Consider the following 18,265-nt stretch of genomic DNA (forward strand, 5'->3'; position numbering starts at 1 on the left):
TACACTATATATGATTAGGAGAGCACATGGCGACCATGTTTATTTACTACGTTAGGTTGTTGACCTTCGCTCGAGCTTTCGCGTGAGTGGCCTCGCCCGACATGCGACCGGAAGGGGAATATCGTAATGTCGGGCCTCACCCGACAGACGAGGGGGTACGGGTTAATGGTTTTCGGAGAAGCCGAGATGCGGAGTCTTGTCCCGCAGGAGTTCTTTTACAATCCAGCATATCTACCGACATGAGGCTGACGTACATACAGTATATAAGCAGCTTCAAATACCACAGGACTGAGCAAGAATCAAAGCAACCCAATAGGCTCAGAAAGTTCCGCCGTCTGAGCTACTCAGCCCGGCTATAAAATATTAATCTTCTTCTTCAATAGCTTTTCCCACTCCTATGGGGTCACGAGTACAAACTGAGTCACATATGCTAATTTGGTCCTGTTTTACGGCCGGATGCCCTTCCTGATCCCAACCCTATGTGGAGGGATATAATCAGTATTGCGTGTTTCTGGGGTGGTTGGCAATGTGATGTGTTGTCTAAATATGAAGGAGAGAATGTTGGTACAGACACTAAAACCAAGTCCCAAGCCAGAAGTAGTAATGAGAAGCGATTAACATCCCCGACCTGGCGGGGAATCGAACCCGGAACTCTTTGAACGGAAAGGCAGTAAGATGATCATTCAAGCCAAGGGGTCGGTTCGGTTATAAAATATTAATCTACGACAACAACAACAACAACAACAACAACAACAAATAACCAAGCAATGGCGCCTTTTAAGACCTTCCGAGGCTGAGTTGATCCCGTTTCAGCCCTCGTACCACTTTTCAAATTTCGTGGCAGAGCGGGAATCGAACCTGGGCCTCCAAGGGGTTGCAGCTAATCACACTAACCATTACACCACGGAGGCGGACCAAGTGGGAAAATTTGCCCCAAAACAAGTTGGATTCTTTGGTGACGAGTATGCCTCGTGGTTTTCAAGCATGCCTCAAGGCCCGAGGTGCGTGTACTCGTACACAGCATTGATCTGCCGCACAATGAACGATAATTTTGTGTTCAAAATGCCACATTACTAACTGTGTGCTTTTATTGTGTTTCTGTTGCTTTTGCATTGCGATTTCCTTGGTTCCTTCGTGATGTATAATGTACGTAGGCCTACTGTGAGCAGCAAAATATAAAGAGCTCTAAACTAGAATATTATACAAACTTTCTGAGCACTGTAAAATCCATCTTCTATCTATCTATATACAGTATATAAAATAAGAGTTTTGTCTGTACATTGCGCAGAATTTAAAAAGGATGGTATATCTGTATCAGTCGTACCCATAGTAACAAGGATATGCACTTTTTACTTTTCCGTAATGTATGTCTGTCTGTCTGTCTGTACATGCATCACGAGAAAACGGCTGAAGAGGATTTAATGAAAATCAGAATACAGAGTCGGGCAATAAGCCGCTACAATCTAGGCTATAAATAATTTTCCCACGCTGAGTGAAATGGTAGTTTAAGGGAAGGCCTAAAATTTAATTCTCAAATATTTATGATATTAGTGGTCATATCTTAATGAAAATCGGTATACAAAGTCGGGGAATAAGTCGTTATAATCTAGGCCATAAATATTTTACTCACGCTGAGTGAAATAGTAGTTTAGGGGAAGACCTAACATTTAATTCTCAAATATTTGTTATTAACGGTCGTATCTTAAGGAAAATCGGTAGGGGAAGTCGAGGAATAAGTCACTACAATGTAGGTCATAAATAACTGTATTCATGCTGAGGAAAAATGATAGTTTAGGGGAAGGCCTACAATGGAATTCTCAAATATTTATGTTATTAGTGGTCCTATCTTAATGAAAATCGGTATGCGAAGTCGGGGAATAAGTCGCTATAATCTAGGCCATAAATAATTTTATTCGCGCTCAATGAAATGGCAGTTTAGGGGTAGGCCTAAAATTTAATTCCCAAATAATTATGTCATTAGTGGTCGTATCGATACATTATTTAGTTAGGTAGTATTATTTTTCCAATAATTTATTTCTTATACACTGTTACCATACCGACTGATCAGAGATATTAATGAATTTGGATTTTTGTTACTAAGTCCACCGAGCTCGGTAGCTGCAGTCGCTTAAGTGCGGCCAGTATCCAGTATTCAGGAGATAGTGGGTTCGAACCCCACTGTCGGCAGCCCTGAATATGGTTTTCCGTGGTTCCCCATCTTCACACCAGGAAAATGCTGGGGCTGTACTTTAATTCAGGCCACGGCCGCTTCCTTCCCAGTCCTAGCCCTTTCCTGTCCCATCGTCGCTATAAGACCTATCTGTGTCGGTGCGACGTAAAGCCAACGCAAAAAAAAAAAAAAGTTACTAAGTCCTCATTAGCGCCGAGTCATGAGAAAATGGGTAAACAGGATTTAATGAAAATCGGTATGTAAAGTCGGAGAATAAGGAACTACAGTCTATGCTATAAATACTTTTATAAGACGCCCTAATATCACATAGTCGAAAGAAAACTAAATGTGAAGGCCTACAATATAGAAAGCTCATCAAATTGATCAACAGTAACATTGCAATGACCATTGTTTGTTGTGATGTGCTTTGTCTTCTGTTGCCACGCATCTCCGATAGGTAGGATTACTGCTGCGTACCGAGTATTTTTTTAAATTTGCCTTACGTCGCACCGCCACAGTTAGGCCTTATGGCTACGATGGGATATGAAAGGGCTATGTGTGTGAAGGAAGCGCGCTTGGCCTTAATTAAACTACAGCCCCAGCATTTGCCTGGTGTGAAAATGGGAATCCACGGAATAACATCTTCAGGACTGCCGATAGTGGGTTTCGAATCCATTATCTCCCGGATGCAAGCTCACAGCTGCGCGCCCCTAACCACACGGCCAACTCGCCCAGCCGTACTATTGTAACAGTCCGCCTAAATATCGGCGGAAAGTAGCTGGGGAGTTAGGTAACTTTCTTCTTTAGCATGCCATTCCTCTGTTTCATCAATTTTCCTATACTACTGCTATCTAACACACTGGTTCACCATAACATTCGAGCTATTCAACCCTACACCGAGGCACTGATTGGAATGAGGAGAGTGCATATTTAACGTAATAATGGCAAAGGAGTGTTCACGGCTGTCTGCGGCCTGGTCATTCCAGCTCTGGAACTTTGGACTGTTAGATCGGCACCGTAGTACTGTTCGTTAAAAGTGAGAAAATGTGCAATTTTCCATTTGATCGAGTATTTTATGTGATAACATTGCTTTTAATCGCTACATTCCTACTGACGTTTTTGTAATGACCTATCTTGACTTCAGTTAGGAAAACCACAAAGTCATTCTTTCTGAGAATACCGTAGCGAAGCACGGGTACATCAGCTAGTATATTAATATTACGTTAATACTAGTTTTAAATACAATAGTTAATCAAGAGGGAGAAAGAGGGAGTTTGAGTGAATATTGCATGTCAGCTGGGAAAATTATTAAATCATACGGCCTCTTCTCCCCACCACAGCCACTTCGAACAGTGTTTGCAACCTCTTAGAAACAAGCCCTATAATATTTACAACGTTTCCATCTCTTTGTTGCACCAGAATAAAAAATTAAGGCATTTTAGGCTTTACAACCGTAAAATAAGTTATAGCCTAATGGGGAAAATAGGTTATTTAGGCACCATAAAATCCCAAATAAATGTTTGTATTTTATTTATTAAGACGTGAAAATGTGTTGGTTGATCACTAACGAGAAAAAGTAGGCATTTCGCCTAAAAGCCGACCAATATAGGAGTGATAACTTGCGTTTGTCCTTGATTGAGGCTAGGATCGGGAAGGAAACGGCCGAGGTCGATAAGTGAGGTACTGAAGAGGAACGTTAGAGAAATCCACTTTTAGGAGGGCGGAGAACTGAAATCAAACTCACTTTTAGTTTCAGTTGTCTTCAAGAGACTTAATGTAGCCCGTTCCAAATCTATCACGAGCTGAACCACTTAGCAGAGTTGGGAATCGAACCTCGGTTAACAAGGTGGGAAAATTGTATACTAATCCCTAGTTCACGACGGCAGTTTTATAATGTTGAATGCAGCAGACGTATTCCATCCATTCTATCAACAAAACTCATTTTATCGTCCCCATATGCCTTTGCTGGCAGGACGTAGTGTTTACAGTGCACTAAGTCTTTTGGCATGGGCTAAAGCAATATTGCTACTCTCATTGATCTGTCTCAGCTTTATTCTTGGCTTTGACAAAATGAAAGTGACTGAGGTATGAGTGATGCTCGTAATGCCATTCCTTATGCAGCCAGTCCCTGCTATGAATGGTGTGAAAATGTTACTCATAGGGTCAGTTGGTGCATGCATTTCAGTGGGCTTGGCAGACTGATATGCAATAGCAACTTCTGGCTCGGTGAGGAAAGCAACGGGAAACTACCTCACTCCGCATTTCCCTAGTATGCCTCTTCAGTGATGCCTAGGCCATCTATGACAGCTTATGGCGGAGCTATTGAGGATCCAACCAGCCATCGGGCTGAGGACTAAACATACATACCGTCCTCATGAAGGCACTTTGTAATTCGTGAGCTAATATTTTTGGACGTATATCCTTTCGCAGTACAATATGCGGTAACTGTTATCTGGTCATTATTCCCCCTTTGCAAGAATGATTATATACATGAAGCCTTATTCATAAACCTGCTGTTAAGAGATAAGACAAACCTGCGACTCGCAAAGCTAAGTGAAAATAGCCAGTTAGTTCGTGGCAGCGAATAAGGATATCGGTGGTAACTTACCATAGTTAATGTTATTGTTCTTTTATGTTATTCCCCCTTTTCATGAATGATTACATAGAATGAACCGTTATTCATAAACCGGCTACATTAAGAGATAACAAATCCTACGACACGCAAAGATAAATGAACACAGACAGTTCATGGCAGCGAATATGGATACTACTTTAGTTAATGATATTTTTTTACGTCCCACCAACTGGTACTTTTTGACGGTTTTCGGAGACGACGGAATTTAGTCCTGCAGGAGTTCTTTTACATGGCAGTAAATCTACCGGCACGAGGCTGACGTAGGCTAATTGAGCATTTTCAAACACCACCTGACTGAACCAGGTTTGGACAGGCTACTCCTTTAGCTTCGTTAAGTTATAAATTACTATTAAGGGCTTTTCGGCACTGTAAGAGTAAATATTAACATACGCCGGTTATTGTTATGCTGTGAATTTAACTTCGATTTTTTAAAATATAGGCAAGGCATCTTCCATTATTCGTCGTGTTCGAGGTATTCCCTTCAAGTTACGGCATAAAATCTGAATAATAATAATAATAATAAACTCTTGGACATTCGTGTGATATAGTCAATATAGTATTTTATAGGACTGTAAGCACAGTTTGAATTAAGTGTTAAGTTATGTAGTGTACGACTTCGCATTCAACTTTTTAATAACCTGTTACCCTGAATTATCGCTCTTAAAAGCACAATGCAAAAAATATGATGAGATAATATTAAGAAAATGTACTTACTTTCCATGTTCCTAGTCCAAAGATAGGAATTTCTTTCCCGTTGTTAAATTTCACTGTCGGTACTTTTGGAGCCATTTCACATACACACGCACACGCAAGCAGTTGTTTCGCGAGTTCCGCCGGTAAGAAGTGGAGGTGAAGTCCTTGACTACAGCCTGTTTTGCTCTTTTTATCGTTTTACCACTGAATGTACTCACGCTATGACTCGCTCCCAGGTAGAGCCACTCAACTGGCAAGTCAGCGAAGCTATACAGTAGCTATCAACTAATACAAGGTGCGAACTTCAACAAAGACTAATTGGATAAACCTCTAAGAATTCGACATCAGTCGTGTAGGTATTTGTTGGTTAAAGTGCGTTAAGGAGGCGTGTCTTTCACAGTTATATAACAACAGGTCAGTGTGATCGATCTGCCGGCTGAACACTCCCCTTGTGTTGGCCTTCAAACAGCTACGTAAAATGAGGAAGTGACGTAATTACGAAATCTCCACAAACAATTGATACAAACGACGAGGCTTAGCAACAGTAACTTAATAGAATGCAACGGGAAGGTTTATGTAGTGTGTGATGAAACAATATCAACTGTAGTGCTACCTGAATGAAATGTATACCCTCGGAAGTTTATAGGTACTTCTTGAATGTCGAGATGTGAATGAGAAATTTATAACCCACTAGACTTCATGCACTGATGTATGGGAAATGAATGGAAATTATTTAGCCCAGAGTACTAAATCGTGAATTTTACACAGTAAATCCACGGCCTTTCGTTTTTTTGTAAATTCCAAGTAGTTAAATTAGAATTCTAAATATACATAAAACAAGCTTTAAAATTACATTTTATTCTCACAACATGTAATAACTTACATGTAGTCTGTAATAAAGCGTTAGTGTCCTCTTGCTAACGTGCTTATTTTCCTTAAAGAAGTTTGAAGCTTTCTTTTAAACCTTAGCACGTGTTACTTCGAAGTAGCACGAATAACTTATTCGGTAACTGAAAATGAAACAGGTTCGGGGAAAATATATCTGCCATTTTCGCAGTCATTATTAGACTACTAGGACAATTTCCAAACGACACAAAAATTAATATAAATATTTAAGATCATTACGTATTTAAAAGCATTCCCGTGTATTTTCTGTTCTTAGAAACCATAGACTTCAGAAACCTAAGAAGATGAGTATAATTTATACAATTTAGTGAAAGTTGGAAGAGTTAAACATTCGTAGCAAGTACCGGTATGTTGATACTCATCACACCAAAACTGTGAGAAGACATTGTGTACGGTACAAGGAAATAATATTTGATGTAAGTTATCGTAAACAAGCGGTGATCATGTTATTTTTTTCATACGATGAACAGGGCCTTATCTTCCTTTGTCCCTTTTTGTTCTAGATCGGTTGATGCTCAGAACAATTATGTTTATATTGAGAATAATTTTGTTTGATTTTCAAGTATATTAGGGATCATCAAATATTCATAGCGCCTCAAAATGTTCTCTAGTCCAGAGACAAGACAATTGATCACAAACTCACCTCTTATGTAAAATAAAATAAAAAGCAATGTGCTACACGCAGAAGAGATTTTCTATGAGAATATAAAAGACTTCAAAGGAGCCTTTTTTCTTTGAAAAAAACAGAAGAAACTTGAGAGTATCTTACTCATTTTAAGTATTTCGTGGCATGGAACGTTATTTCGCCTTTTTTTTTTTCTAGCCAAGTGTTAGAATCAGTCAGACTAAAATATGTTACCGTATTTAAAAACAAATATACCCCAATGCAAGCCAGTAGCATTTATGAAAAATCCAATTTTAAACTTTAAAATGGATATTTGACTAGTATGCAGACAAATGAGAGCAATTTAGCAAAAGTATTAAAAATAGAAGCAAAAATGAACCGGAAATACAAGAAGGAAAATATCACAGCAGCAGAGGTACTCACTAACTCATGAACTGTATTATAGTAACAAAGACAAACGCAAAGGAAATTTAATTTCGAGAATAAATTTCTTAAAACTTCCGAGAAATAAGCTGAACAAATATATGTAATATATATTGTAAAGACAGAAATTAAATATAATTCTCTCTATCCCAGTCCATGACAATGAATGGATGGAGTGTTTTATTACAAACTGCTAGAAATAAATACTAGTCAGTTTTCAAAATAGATACAAACTTGAAGGCTATTAAGAGTATAAGTAATCCGGTAGAATGTTATAACATGTTTAGTATATGGTTGAAAGAGATTACTTGTACACAGGGAAAGAAAAATAGAAAATATAGCTATACTGATTCCATTCACTTCTTCCTGGCCTTTTACTAATTACCTCAGGTCGGCACTTTGTATGGATTTAGCCCAGTTTTACGGCTGGACACCTTATCTTCACGTCAACCCTATGTGGAGGGAAGTATTCACCACTGCGTGTTTCTGTAGTGGCTTGTAGCGTGATGTGCTGTGTTTGCAAATGAAGCTGTGTTTTAACCATCCAGCCCAAGAGCTAGAAGAATTAACCAGACAATGTTAAAATATCTATGCCGAGGCCCTCTGAACCGTAGGTCACTACGCTGACCATTCACCCAAGGAACCGGACAGTAGCGATTTCTTACACTTATTCCTTAATATAATCTGAAATTAAATAACGACTCACGCGTTTAAAACTAATTGTACAAGTTACAGTACATTATGGAAAGATTTGAAGAAATTGCCTCAATTAGCTTGGTCAATGGTAGTGAAAATTGTTTTAAAAGGAAGTGCCTCCATCCTCTCGTAAGTCTTATCAGATGAGAAGAGAAAAGAGGCCCGACACTCCGAATAATGACGGTATGGGCGAAATAAAGGGAAAGGTCCTTGAAGGCTGTGAAAATCAAATACTCCTTAGACCTCGCAAACTGAATAAAATCGTGATCGGAGAACAACAAGAGTTGATAAAAGGAAGTCAGAAGAGCTAGGCACAAGTGAGTGGAAGAGATGGCAGACTCAACTTGGGGTCCGTGGTCGTCAACCTACGCTCCCAAGCCGAGTCCTTACGGAGAAGAGAGAGAAGGGCCATGAAAAGTGTGAAAATTAGATAATTCTTAGATCGGGGTTGGAAGAGAACGAGAGTTGACCACGGGATGTCGGATGGAGAAGAAAAGTGAGGAGCCTGGCACAAGAAAATACATGCAAAACCATATTGTTAGAGGTCTCGAGCCGTGCGGTTAGGAGCGCGCAGCTGTGAGCTTGCATCCGGGACACAGTGGGTTCGAACCCCACTGTCGGCAGCCCTGAATATGGTTTTCCGTGGTTTCCCATTTTCACATTAGGTAAATGCTGGAGCTGTACCTTAATTAAGGTCACGGCCGCTTCCTTCCCATCCCTAGGCCTTTCCTGCCCCATCGTCGCCATAGGACCTAACTGTGTCGGTGCGACGTAAAGCAAAAAAAAAAAAAGTCTCGTGATCTCCGCTCTGCATTTCCAAGATAAGAGTCCTTGGGAAGAGAAAGACAAGGCCCATGAAAAGTGTGAAAACTGAAGTGGTTAGGTCGGGATCGGGGGATAACCAGAGTTGATAATGGGAAATCGGGTAGGTAAAAGTTACAATAAATTATGGAAAGATTTAAAGAAATTGCCTCAATGATTAACCACGCTTGGTCAATGGTAGTGAATATTGTTTTAAGAGGAAGTGCATCCATCCTCTCGTAAGTCTAATCAAATGAGCCTGACTCAGCTAGGAGTCTCGTGGTCACTATACACGATTCAAAGTTCAGATCCCTTTCGAGGATCCCTAAAGGTCAATGCTATGTTACCTAACACAGTTCTGATGATAATAATGTTGTTGTTTTTACATCCCACTAATTACTGTTGACGGTTTTCAGAGACTCTGAGGTGCCGGAATTTTGTCCCGTAGGAGTTCTTTTACGTGCCAGTAAATCTACCGAACACAAGGATGATGTATTTGAACACTTTCAAATACCACCGGACTGAGCCAGGATCGAACCTGCCAAGTTGGGTACCGAAGGCCAGCACCTCATCCGTCTGAGCTACTCCGTCCGGCACTGCGAACCAGGAAGATGCATTGGTCCCAGAGGCTAATGGTGTGGCGCGGAAGGAAATCGAATGCTTTTCGTACAACGTTGCACTGTCTCCCGCGCATTATTATGGTCATTAGTTAGGGTGTTGTATAAATATAGCTAGTATTGACATACGTCCAGTATAAAACGATATTGGATGAAATTGATAGTACAGTAACGTCATAACTGAGTGCCTAACAGGAAACAAGTTTGGATACTTTTGGTTCACTGATAATAATTTGAAAACTGGAGACCTTGTCTTACAAGTGTCTTATCTTCTACATAAGGCATCAACGAAGTATCAATTCTTCCGTCTGTACCGGGCGAGTTGGGCGTGCGGTTAGGGTCGCGCAGCTGTGAACTTGCATCCGGGAGATAGTGGGTTCGAGCCCCGCTGTCAGCAGCCCTGAAGATGGTTTTCCATGGTTTCCCGTTTTCACACCAGGAAATTACTGGGGCTGTGCCTTAATTAAGGCCACGGCTGCTTCCTTCCCATTCCTATCCCATCGTCGCCATAAGACCTGTCTGTGTCGGTGCGATGTAAAGCCACTAGCATCCGTCTGAACTACATTATACCAGTATTCTTTCGAATGATCTAATTCCTTTGTTGGGCCGATGATCTCAATGTTAAGCCCCTTTAAACAACAAGCATCATCTATTCCTTTGATAGTATGGAATCCATTGATCGAGGCCCCTTGTCTGTAAGGTTCGCCAGACATGTGGATATTAAAACTGTCACTCTTATTAGCTTACGTACATTATGAGGAGCCTCTAGAAACTAAATCCTTGTCAAGTGACTCGGGTGAGGAAGCCGGGGCCAATGTGAAATTCCTAGGGTTTTTTTTTTTTTTTTTTTTTTTTTTTTTTTTTTTTTTTTTTTTTTTTTGCAATTGTACCGTCGATATGGGAGCCAGTGACACCTGTCCTTAGAGAGCCAAGAGGCCTTTGAAAACGAAACCGCCGAACTGGACAGTTTTGCTTGGGTAATATCACTGGAAACAAGAGCTACATGGCTACGTGCGCCCGCCGTTTGATATCTGTCAGTTGTAGTCTAAGACTGTGGAGCTTCGTACGTCTTCCTTTAACAGGGGCAGCTCTAGAACCATGCAAACATGATAGATACGTCGGTCCAAATGTATAAAACTCGCGTAACTCATTCCACTAATGGAGATATTGGTCTTCTGAGCTCAAATTGGTGGGTTCGATCCCTGCTTAGTCCGATGTTATGTTAATTGAAGATGCTCAAATACGTCAGCTACGTGTCGGTAGATCAACCAGCACCCCTGCCGGACAAAACTTCGGCACGCCGGCATCTCTGAACGCCATGAAAACGTAGTTTCGGGCGTAGAACAAATAGACGCGCAGGTCGCCTAAACGGCATCAACTCGAAATACTTGCATCAAGCCTTTTCGGAGGCCACACACCATCATCATTATTCGACTAATTGTGCAAGCAAAAACGATCTACATCACTCTCTTAACAGTGCAATTGAGTTGCGTGGGGTGACGAGTGGCATGGAGCAAAGTAGATTTGTTGATATTTCATTATAGTTTGCTTCGATGAATCAGTGCTAGAGTGTCCTGTTTGTGATCCAACATTCACGGGTTCGATCCTGGTCGATATTGTAGCGCGAGGGTACACTCGCTCTGTTCATTCAAATGAAGTGCCTATAATATAAACTTGCAACAACTCGTGTGCAAAAAGTTGGGACTTTTCTCTAAAAAAAAAAAAAACCCTGATGTTTTGCCCTCTAGTGTGAAGAGGAATGAGTTGATTATCTTTTGTTTTTGGCATGATAAAGTTGACAACACTTCGATCTCTTCCCGACAATTTAAGATGTTGGCCAATAGAAAATTGTGTGTATTTAATTTTCAACCAATCATCGTTTTCTTGTACATATTTAATTATACAATAAAAATTGGGGGTGTGTCGGGCCTTATCCCAGAACTCTCTAGAACCTTCCTCTCGGGTATAAAAGCTGGCAATTTTTCGAGATACCTTGTCTTATCGATCGTCCAGTCTACTGAGTGTGTGCCAATACCGTAGTGGAGGCGGAGGCGTCTCGCCCTTCATCGAACAGTCCAGCGCAGTAAGGTAATGACAGCCATTTAATAACTAGCCTCTGAAAGCTAGCTCGAGGGGAAGGTTTCCTTTCTTTAAAAATGTAACCTTAAATTTCCAATCTTCAATAATGTAAACTTCATCTTCAAATGTACATTTCAAAGCTAGCCTAGAAACTTAAGCCGAAATTCGGGAATAGAGAGTGTGACACCCTCTCGAGTTCCCTGTTAACTTGTATTTGAGGTGACTATGTTTTGTAACCTTTTTCTGTCTGTAGTTCTGTAACTTAAACTTTCTCCATCTAGTCACCTCAGTAGTATACGATTAGCCTCTGTAACTTCGGGCCAGAAGCCTAAATAAGGTTTTAATCTTTTGTGCAAATTTCAAGGAGTGCAAGTGTCCGCCTCCACATCATTTTGATTTTTGGGCCAGTAACTTTAACCTGTGTTTTTTTTTTTCTTCCCCCAAAGGCCCGGTAGAGATACTCCAGTAAAATGTAATCATTTATATTAAGTGGTTCATCTGTTGAGAGTTTAAGTGAATTATTTTTGAATTGTAAAATGTAGGCTGTGCTTCAAGAGGCCTGGAAAGTGTAAATTTTAGTGATCAAATACGCTCTGGTTGTTGAAGGATGCCGTGATAAGGCAGTATAAGGTTTGGAGCGTAGTCTCCTAGATAAATCCATAGAACATAGACGCTCTTTCTATTTTTTTTTAGAGGTGTTAGTATACTTTGTAAATGAAATTGGGAGACCTGTCTCCTTGACTAGTGAGTGGATGGAGCGATATTGCTCAAGTAACGTTTGTCCCTGTCCACCACGGAATCTCCGTAACAGAGATATTCGATATTTGCAGGGTGGTCAAATATCTTGGCAATCCATGACATTGCTATGTCTTAAGATTTCTAGTGGCTCACTCAGTGTTACGCGATGGCATTAAACGAACTCACTTGTTAGCCATAGGAACCGTCTAGCAGAATTCCAATATCGTTGCTAGAAACAGCAAAATCGAGGTATCAACATTGATAGGCAAGCCACCTAGAGTTCAGCATGTCTGCAACTCGGTAGCTAAGGCCATGCGATTGTTATTATTATCACGTTTCGCCCTATAATGGGCACGTAGAACCATTACTTAGCACTGGTTTTCTTGTTCTTCTTATACTTCTTGAAATGAAATGAAAATCCACAGCCTGTTTCCAGTCATACATTCATTCATTCCATTCCAGTCAGGGTCAGGGATTGAATGAATGAAGCCCCATCTGGCGGCGAGGATAGGAATTGTGCCCGCTGACGAAGCCTGTCGCACTCCTGATTAATGAATGACAGATGAAATGATATTGGAGAGTGTTGCTGGAATGAATTATGACAGGGAAAACCGGAGTACCCGGAGAAAAACCTGTCCCGCCTCCACTTTGTCCAGCACAAATCTCACATGGGGTGACTGGGATTTGAACCATGGAACCCAGCGGTGAGAGGCCGGCGCGCTGCCGCCTGAGCCACGGAGGATCGGTTCCCAAAACTTCCTCATCCTTGCACTTTGGGCCTGTCTTCTTTCTTGCGACCATGCGTATTTGAATTTTATTATTATTGCTTGCATGATCTTACACAGTCTCTGCATAAGTACAACAAGCCACTTGAAAAGCGTCACAGAAGCCATGAATTTCGAAGGCACTATTTAACAGCCCGTCTCGTGGCCACGATCGCTAAGGCGTCCATCCGTAAAGGCCTGACATCATGGGAAGACAAGTGGACAAAATCAATACACTCTAGTGGTAGAAGTTTCATTATCGTCAGAGAAGGTTTATCTAATCGATAATGGAAAAAAATGCCGAGTAATTCCTGAGGTTATCATATTGTCACTTCAACTCAGTAGCTACGTTTGTAACTGGGCCGGAATCCTCAATTTAAAAATACAGTACTGTATAATCGTTGTTTCATTTCAGAAAAAATACAGCGATCTTCCCAATGTACTTAATGTAATCTTAATCTCACAGAGCAAACAATTCCGGACATTATGATATTGTCTGCCAGTTCAGTTCAGCAGCTGTATTCGTAACTGGACGCGCTGAGTGGCTCAGATGGTTGAGGCGCTGGCCTTCTGATCCCAACTTGGCATGCTCGATCCTGGGTCAGTCCGGTGGTATATGAAGGTACTCAAATACGTCAGTCTCATGTCGGTAGATTTACTGGCACGTAAAATAACTCATTCGGGACTAAATTTCGGTACCTCGGCGTCTCCGAAAACCGTAAAAGTACTGTAGTTGGTGGGACGTAAAGCAAATACCATTATTATTATTACTATTATTATTATTATTATTATTATTATTACTGGGGCAGAATCCTTGAGTGGGAAGTATAATAAATTTTCTTGTTTCGGGGAACGTGATATCCGGGTTGTATACTCGATGACTTCGCACGGTAGCGGCCCCAAATGTCGGAGTTTTGAAATGAAAAGTCACGTCCATGTGCCTCGGATACCACGCTATCAGCAGTCACATACAACTACCGCTACATTTCTTTTAACTGTAAAAGGTTATCGTAATTTATGTATATAAGCATTATTGTGTAGAGCCTCCATGGCTCGGGTGGCAGCGGGCCGGCCTCTCACCGCTGGGTTCCGTGGTTCAAATCCCGGTCACTCCATGTGAGATTTGTGCTGGACGCGCTGCCGTCTGAGCCACGGAGGCTCCTTACAAATTATAATGAATCATAATTTCGTACAAAGGAGAGTTCTTGTGTGATTGTATGTTTGTTTTTGGTATGAAAAATACCGAAATTCCGAAATCTATGAGGTGCTACATTAGTCCGCCTCTGTGGTGTAGTTGATATGTGATTAGCTGCCACCCCCGGAAGCCCGGGTTCGACATTTGAAAAGTGATACGAGGACTGAAACGGAACCCACTCAGCCTCGGGAAGTCAACTGAGTAGAGGGGGTTCGATTCCCACCTCAGCCATCCTCGATGTGGTTTTCCATGGTTTCCCACTTCTCCTACAGGCAAATGCCGATATGATACCTAACTTAAGGCCACGGCCGCTTCCTTCCCTCTTCCTTATCTATCTCTTCCAATCCTCCCATCCCCTCATATGGTCTCTGTCCAGCTTCTTTTAACTCATCCTGTTTACTGCAGCAACAGACACCTGACCCGACAAACAATTAGAAACACAAGTACAGAGAGAGAACAGAACTCAATATTAATCAATGAATTATGTATCATGATTGAAGTGCCTTGACGAAGAAGAATCCTTGAAAGATAACGAGTTATCTCGTCACGAATATAGACGCTCGAGCTCGCCTGATAACCGTACCTTACATATACAAGCTGAAGTACTCAACGTAGTCCGTTACATGCCGGGCTACTAATTATATTATATAATATAATATCATAGTGTTTGGTTAACCACTTTAACGGTGATTCGCTCGAGCAAAATTATCAGCCGAAGGAAGGAAAGGCAGTGAAGGTTGTCGTAGCTTCACCAGTACGCAGCATTCGTATCTTCGGTGGAAAAACAATCCGCTACGAGAAAGGAAAAACATATTTCCCCTCAAGTGAACAAGACCTTTCATTAGATATAGAATGTTTTTTTTTTTTAAATGTTAAGTGGCCTATACAATAAAACTTTCACCACCGGGCGAGTTGGTCGTGCGGTTAGGGGCGCACAGCTGTGAGCTTGCATCCGGGAAATAGTGGGTTCGAACCCCACTGTCGGCAGCCCTGAAGATGATTTTCCGTAGTTTCCCATTTTCACGCCAGACAAATGCTGGGGCTGTACCTTAATTAAGGCACGGCCGCTTCCTTCCCATTCCTAGACATTTCCTATCCTTTCACCGAAGGAACAATAATAATTACGCATGTATTGCAATTAAATAGAAGTACGGCCGGCGTGATTATACAACTAAAAAGTCATTTAGTAACAGACGCTAGTTAGAACTTAACAGATTGATGAATGCGCGCAACAAGCGAGTGACCTTGGCAAAAATATACCCCTGCTACCCTTCGTCGCAGAACATGCTACACTTTGCTTCATGGGTCTCCACCACCTGCAGTGTCCGGCTCCATCGCGAAATGGTTAGCATGCTGGCCTTTGGTCGCAGGGGTCCCGGGTTCGATTCCCGGCAGGGTCGGGAATTTTAACCATAATTGGTTAATTTCGCTGGCATGGGGGCTGGGTGTATGTGTCGTCTTCATCATCATTTCATCCTCATCACGACGTGCAGATCACCTACGGGCGTCAAATCAAAAGACCTGTATTTGGTGAGCCGAACTTGTCCTCGGACACTCCCGGCACTAAAAGCCATATGCCATTTAATTTGATTTTTACCACCTGCAGTGGCGTTGTACGGTTTGGTTAGCTGTGGCAAGCGATATTTTGTGGATATTTCTGCTAAGTATATTTTTAATAATTAAAGAAATTAAAGGAAAGAATTAGCTGATAAGACAACAGGGTTTATACAATTTCCTTTTTATAAGTCCTAGTTTCAGGTGGCTAAAATGGAATAAAAATTTAGCTTTTCTTCCATAACTTTTCATCCCACCTCCCCCTCATTAATCCCTGCCACTGTGATGATGTAAAGGAGGAATTTAAGGATTTAATTTTTGATAATCAGCTTCGAATGTGAAGTAAAATATTTCTACCTACTACCATAACAAAAACTACTGTAGGCATTTTCTTAACAGATTTGTATTGAAAAGTAGATCTTTCCCGGATTCTGTGAAATCAGTGGCAGTTCGTGCATGAAGGGCTTTTGGGCGCCGCCCCACCACCTTTACAAAAACATTTAACATTATTTCACATTGTAATTGATTACATAAAGAGATAGACAAATGTAGCAAAGTCAAACTTATGTGGTGTGATATTCAGTTATACAATGTTATCTTCTTTATTTAGGCTGTGAACATTTTGCTTTTCTGTTTTTAAAATGGCAAGGAAGTGATGATGGCCTTAATTAAACTACAGCCCCAGCATTTGTCTGGTGTGAAAATGAGAAACAATGGAAAACCATCTTCCGGGCTGACCCCACTATCTTCCGAATGCAAGCTGATATCCAAACTATGCAGCCCCTTACTCAGTGCATTCCTTGTACCTTTCGACAATATTGCAACTTCAAAATATCGCTTTCTTGACATTGCAACATTTAACTGGCCATGGCTAAAAACTGGCTGAGGTAAACAGAGTCCTTCATATCCCTTGGGGTTTATTGATCATGATACAAAATGCCAAACGAATTGGAAATTGATGCCTCTTGAAAGAAAATGGATGTGTTTTTATCGGATATTGTTAAGTCAGTTCAAGAGATCAGAGCTCTCTGTCCAGCTTTATCTTCAACTTACTGTTTCCAAATCTAAACGATTTTCATACATACTTCGTAGAATTAGGCCCTAATCTGGTTCTGTTTGGGAGCAGTTGGGAAACATTCTGATTTTTAAGGAGCATAACTATGGCTCCAATTTTTAGAATAAAATTATATGGGGGCAAACCATTAATTCCAAGGAATTCAAGAATTATGTAGGAAATTAAAGTAGCTAGCTTTCATCTTCAGTATTAATTTCTTGATGCTAGTGTATGGTTTTGAATTACCGAGTATAAAACCAATAACTTCCAAATTAATTAATTAACACTTTAGCGTCGATGTGTACATTTGCTTTTTCCGTGGTAAACTGCTGAAATGCTGTATCCATTTTTCAGGTTGTTGTGGGCTATGGATGTTCGTAATTTCATTTGTAGATGATAATCAAAGACATATTTTATGTTCAAAGTTACTATTTTTGTGTCCCCCCATTGGGGTGACATATGGTTATTAGGTTGACTATGCAACAGAGTGGAACACTGTGCTCTGTACTGTGAGCTGTTGAATTACGCGCCTTTCAACGAGTTCCTTGTAATTTACAGTTTTGTGACAAGAAATTAATTCATGTTATGTGTTTCTGTGTTGAGTAAGCCATGATTACCAATAGAGAGATAGAACAACAACTTGAAAAGGGTTCGAGTGTTGAATCAAGAGATGTTGACATTTAGGATTTGCAATGTGATGCCACCTTTTCCGAGTCAAAATTCAACAGTAGTTTGTGTAGTGAGGACACTAGCAAAGATTCCGGTGCTGCATCGGGCAATGATTCAACCAAACCATCAGCCAGTGACAATTACTGGGGAACATTCCCAGGTTTGCAGAAACATTTTTTTAATTCACACGTAGCCCCGGTTTACAATTTCATCTGAGTGCTAAATCTCAACCAGTATGTAAGAATAAAGCAATAATAGACTCCAATCCACATTATTTTCCTTGCCATTAATAATTGAATTCTGATGGTTGCGTATGTCACCCCATATGGGGTGACAAATGTCAGAGAAATTCCACTGTTTGTTGCGCAATGCCCAGCGTGCTGAGAAAGGAATGGGCACTGCGCTGCACTCTATGAACACCTTACGTGAACAAGCAATGCAATACAACAGCGAATGGTAGCGCTAGTTTCGTGCGACAGCCTAAAGTTGAAAGGCCTGGACACACTGCCGTGTCACCCCATGAGGGGTGACATACTATATTTCGTATGAGGGTCCGTCACCCCACATGGGGTGACATCGTCTTCAAAGTGTTAATTCATTCATTCATTAACAATGGCAACTTTTGAGAAAATTATATCTTTCGCAG

General features: G+C 41.0%; 1 protein-coding gene across 1 annotated transcript in view; it reads right to left on the minus strand.

The window, feature by feature from the left end:
- LOC136878918 (aldo-keto reductase family 1 member B1) overlaps positions 1–5,892 on the minus strand; it is a 77,070-nt gene extending 71,178 nt beyond the window's left edge. Inside the window, exon 1 of the mRNA XM_067152531.2 lies at positions 5,520–5,892. Coding sequence (XP_067008632.2) covers positions 5,520–5,594 — 75 coding nt within the window. The 5' untranslated portion in view covers positions 5,595–5,892. The remainder of the gene's footprint in view (positions 1–5,519) is intronic.
- Positions 5,893–18,265: the final 12,373 nt, after the last annotated feature.

The sequence above is a fragment of the Anabrus simplex genome, chromosome 8 (genome assembly GCF_040414725.1).
Source record: "Anabrus simplex isolate iqAnaSimp1 chromosome 8, ASM4041472v1, whole genome shotgun sequence".
Taxonomy (NCBI): Eukaryota; Metazoa; Arthropoda; class Insecta; order Orthoptera; family Tettigoniidae; genus Anabrus; species Anabrus simplex.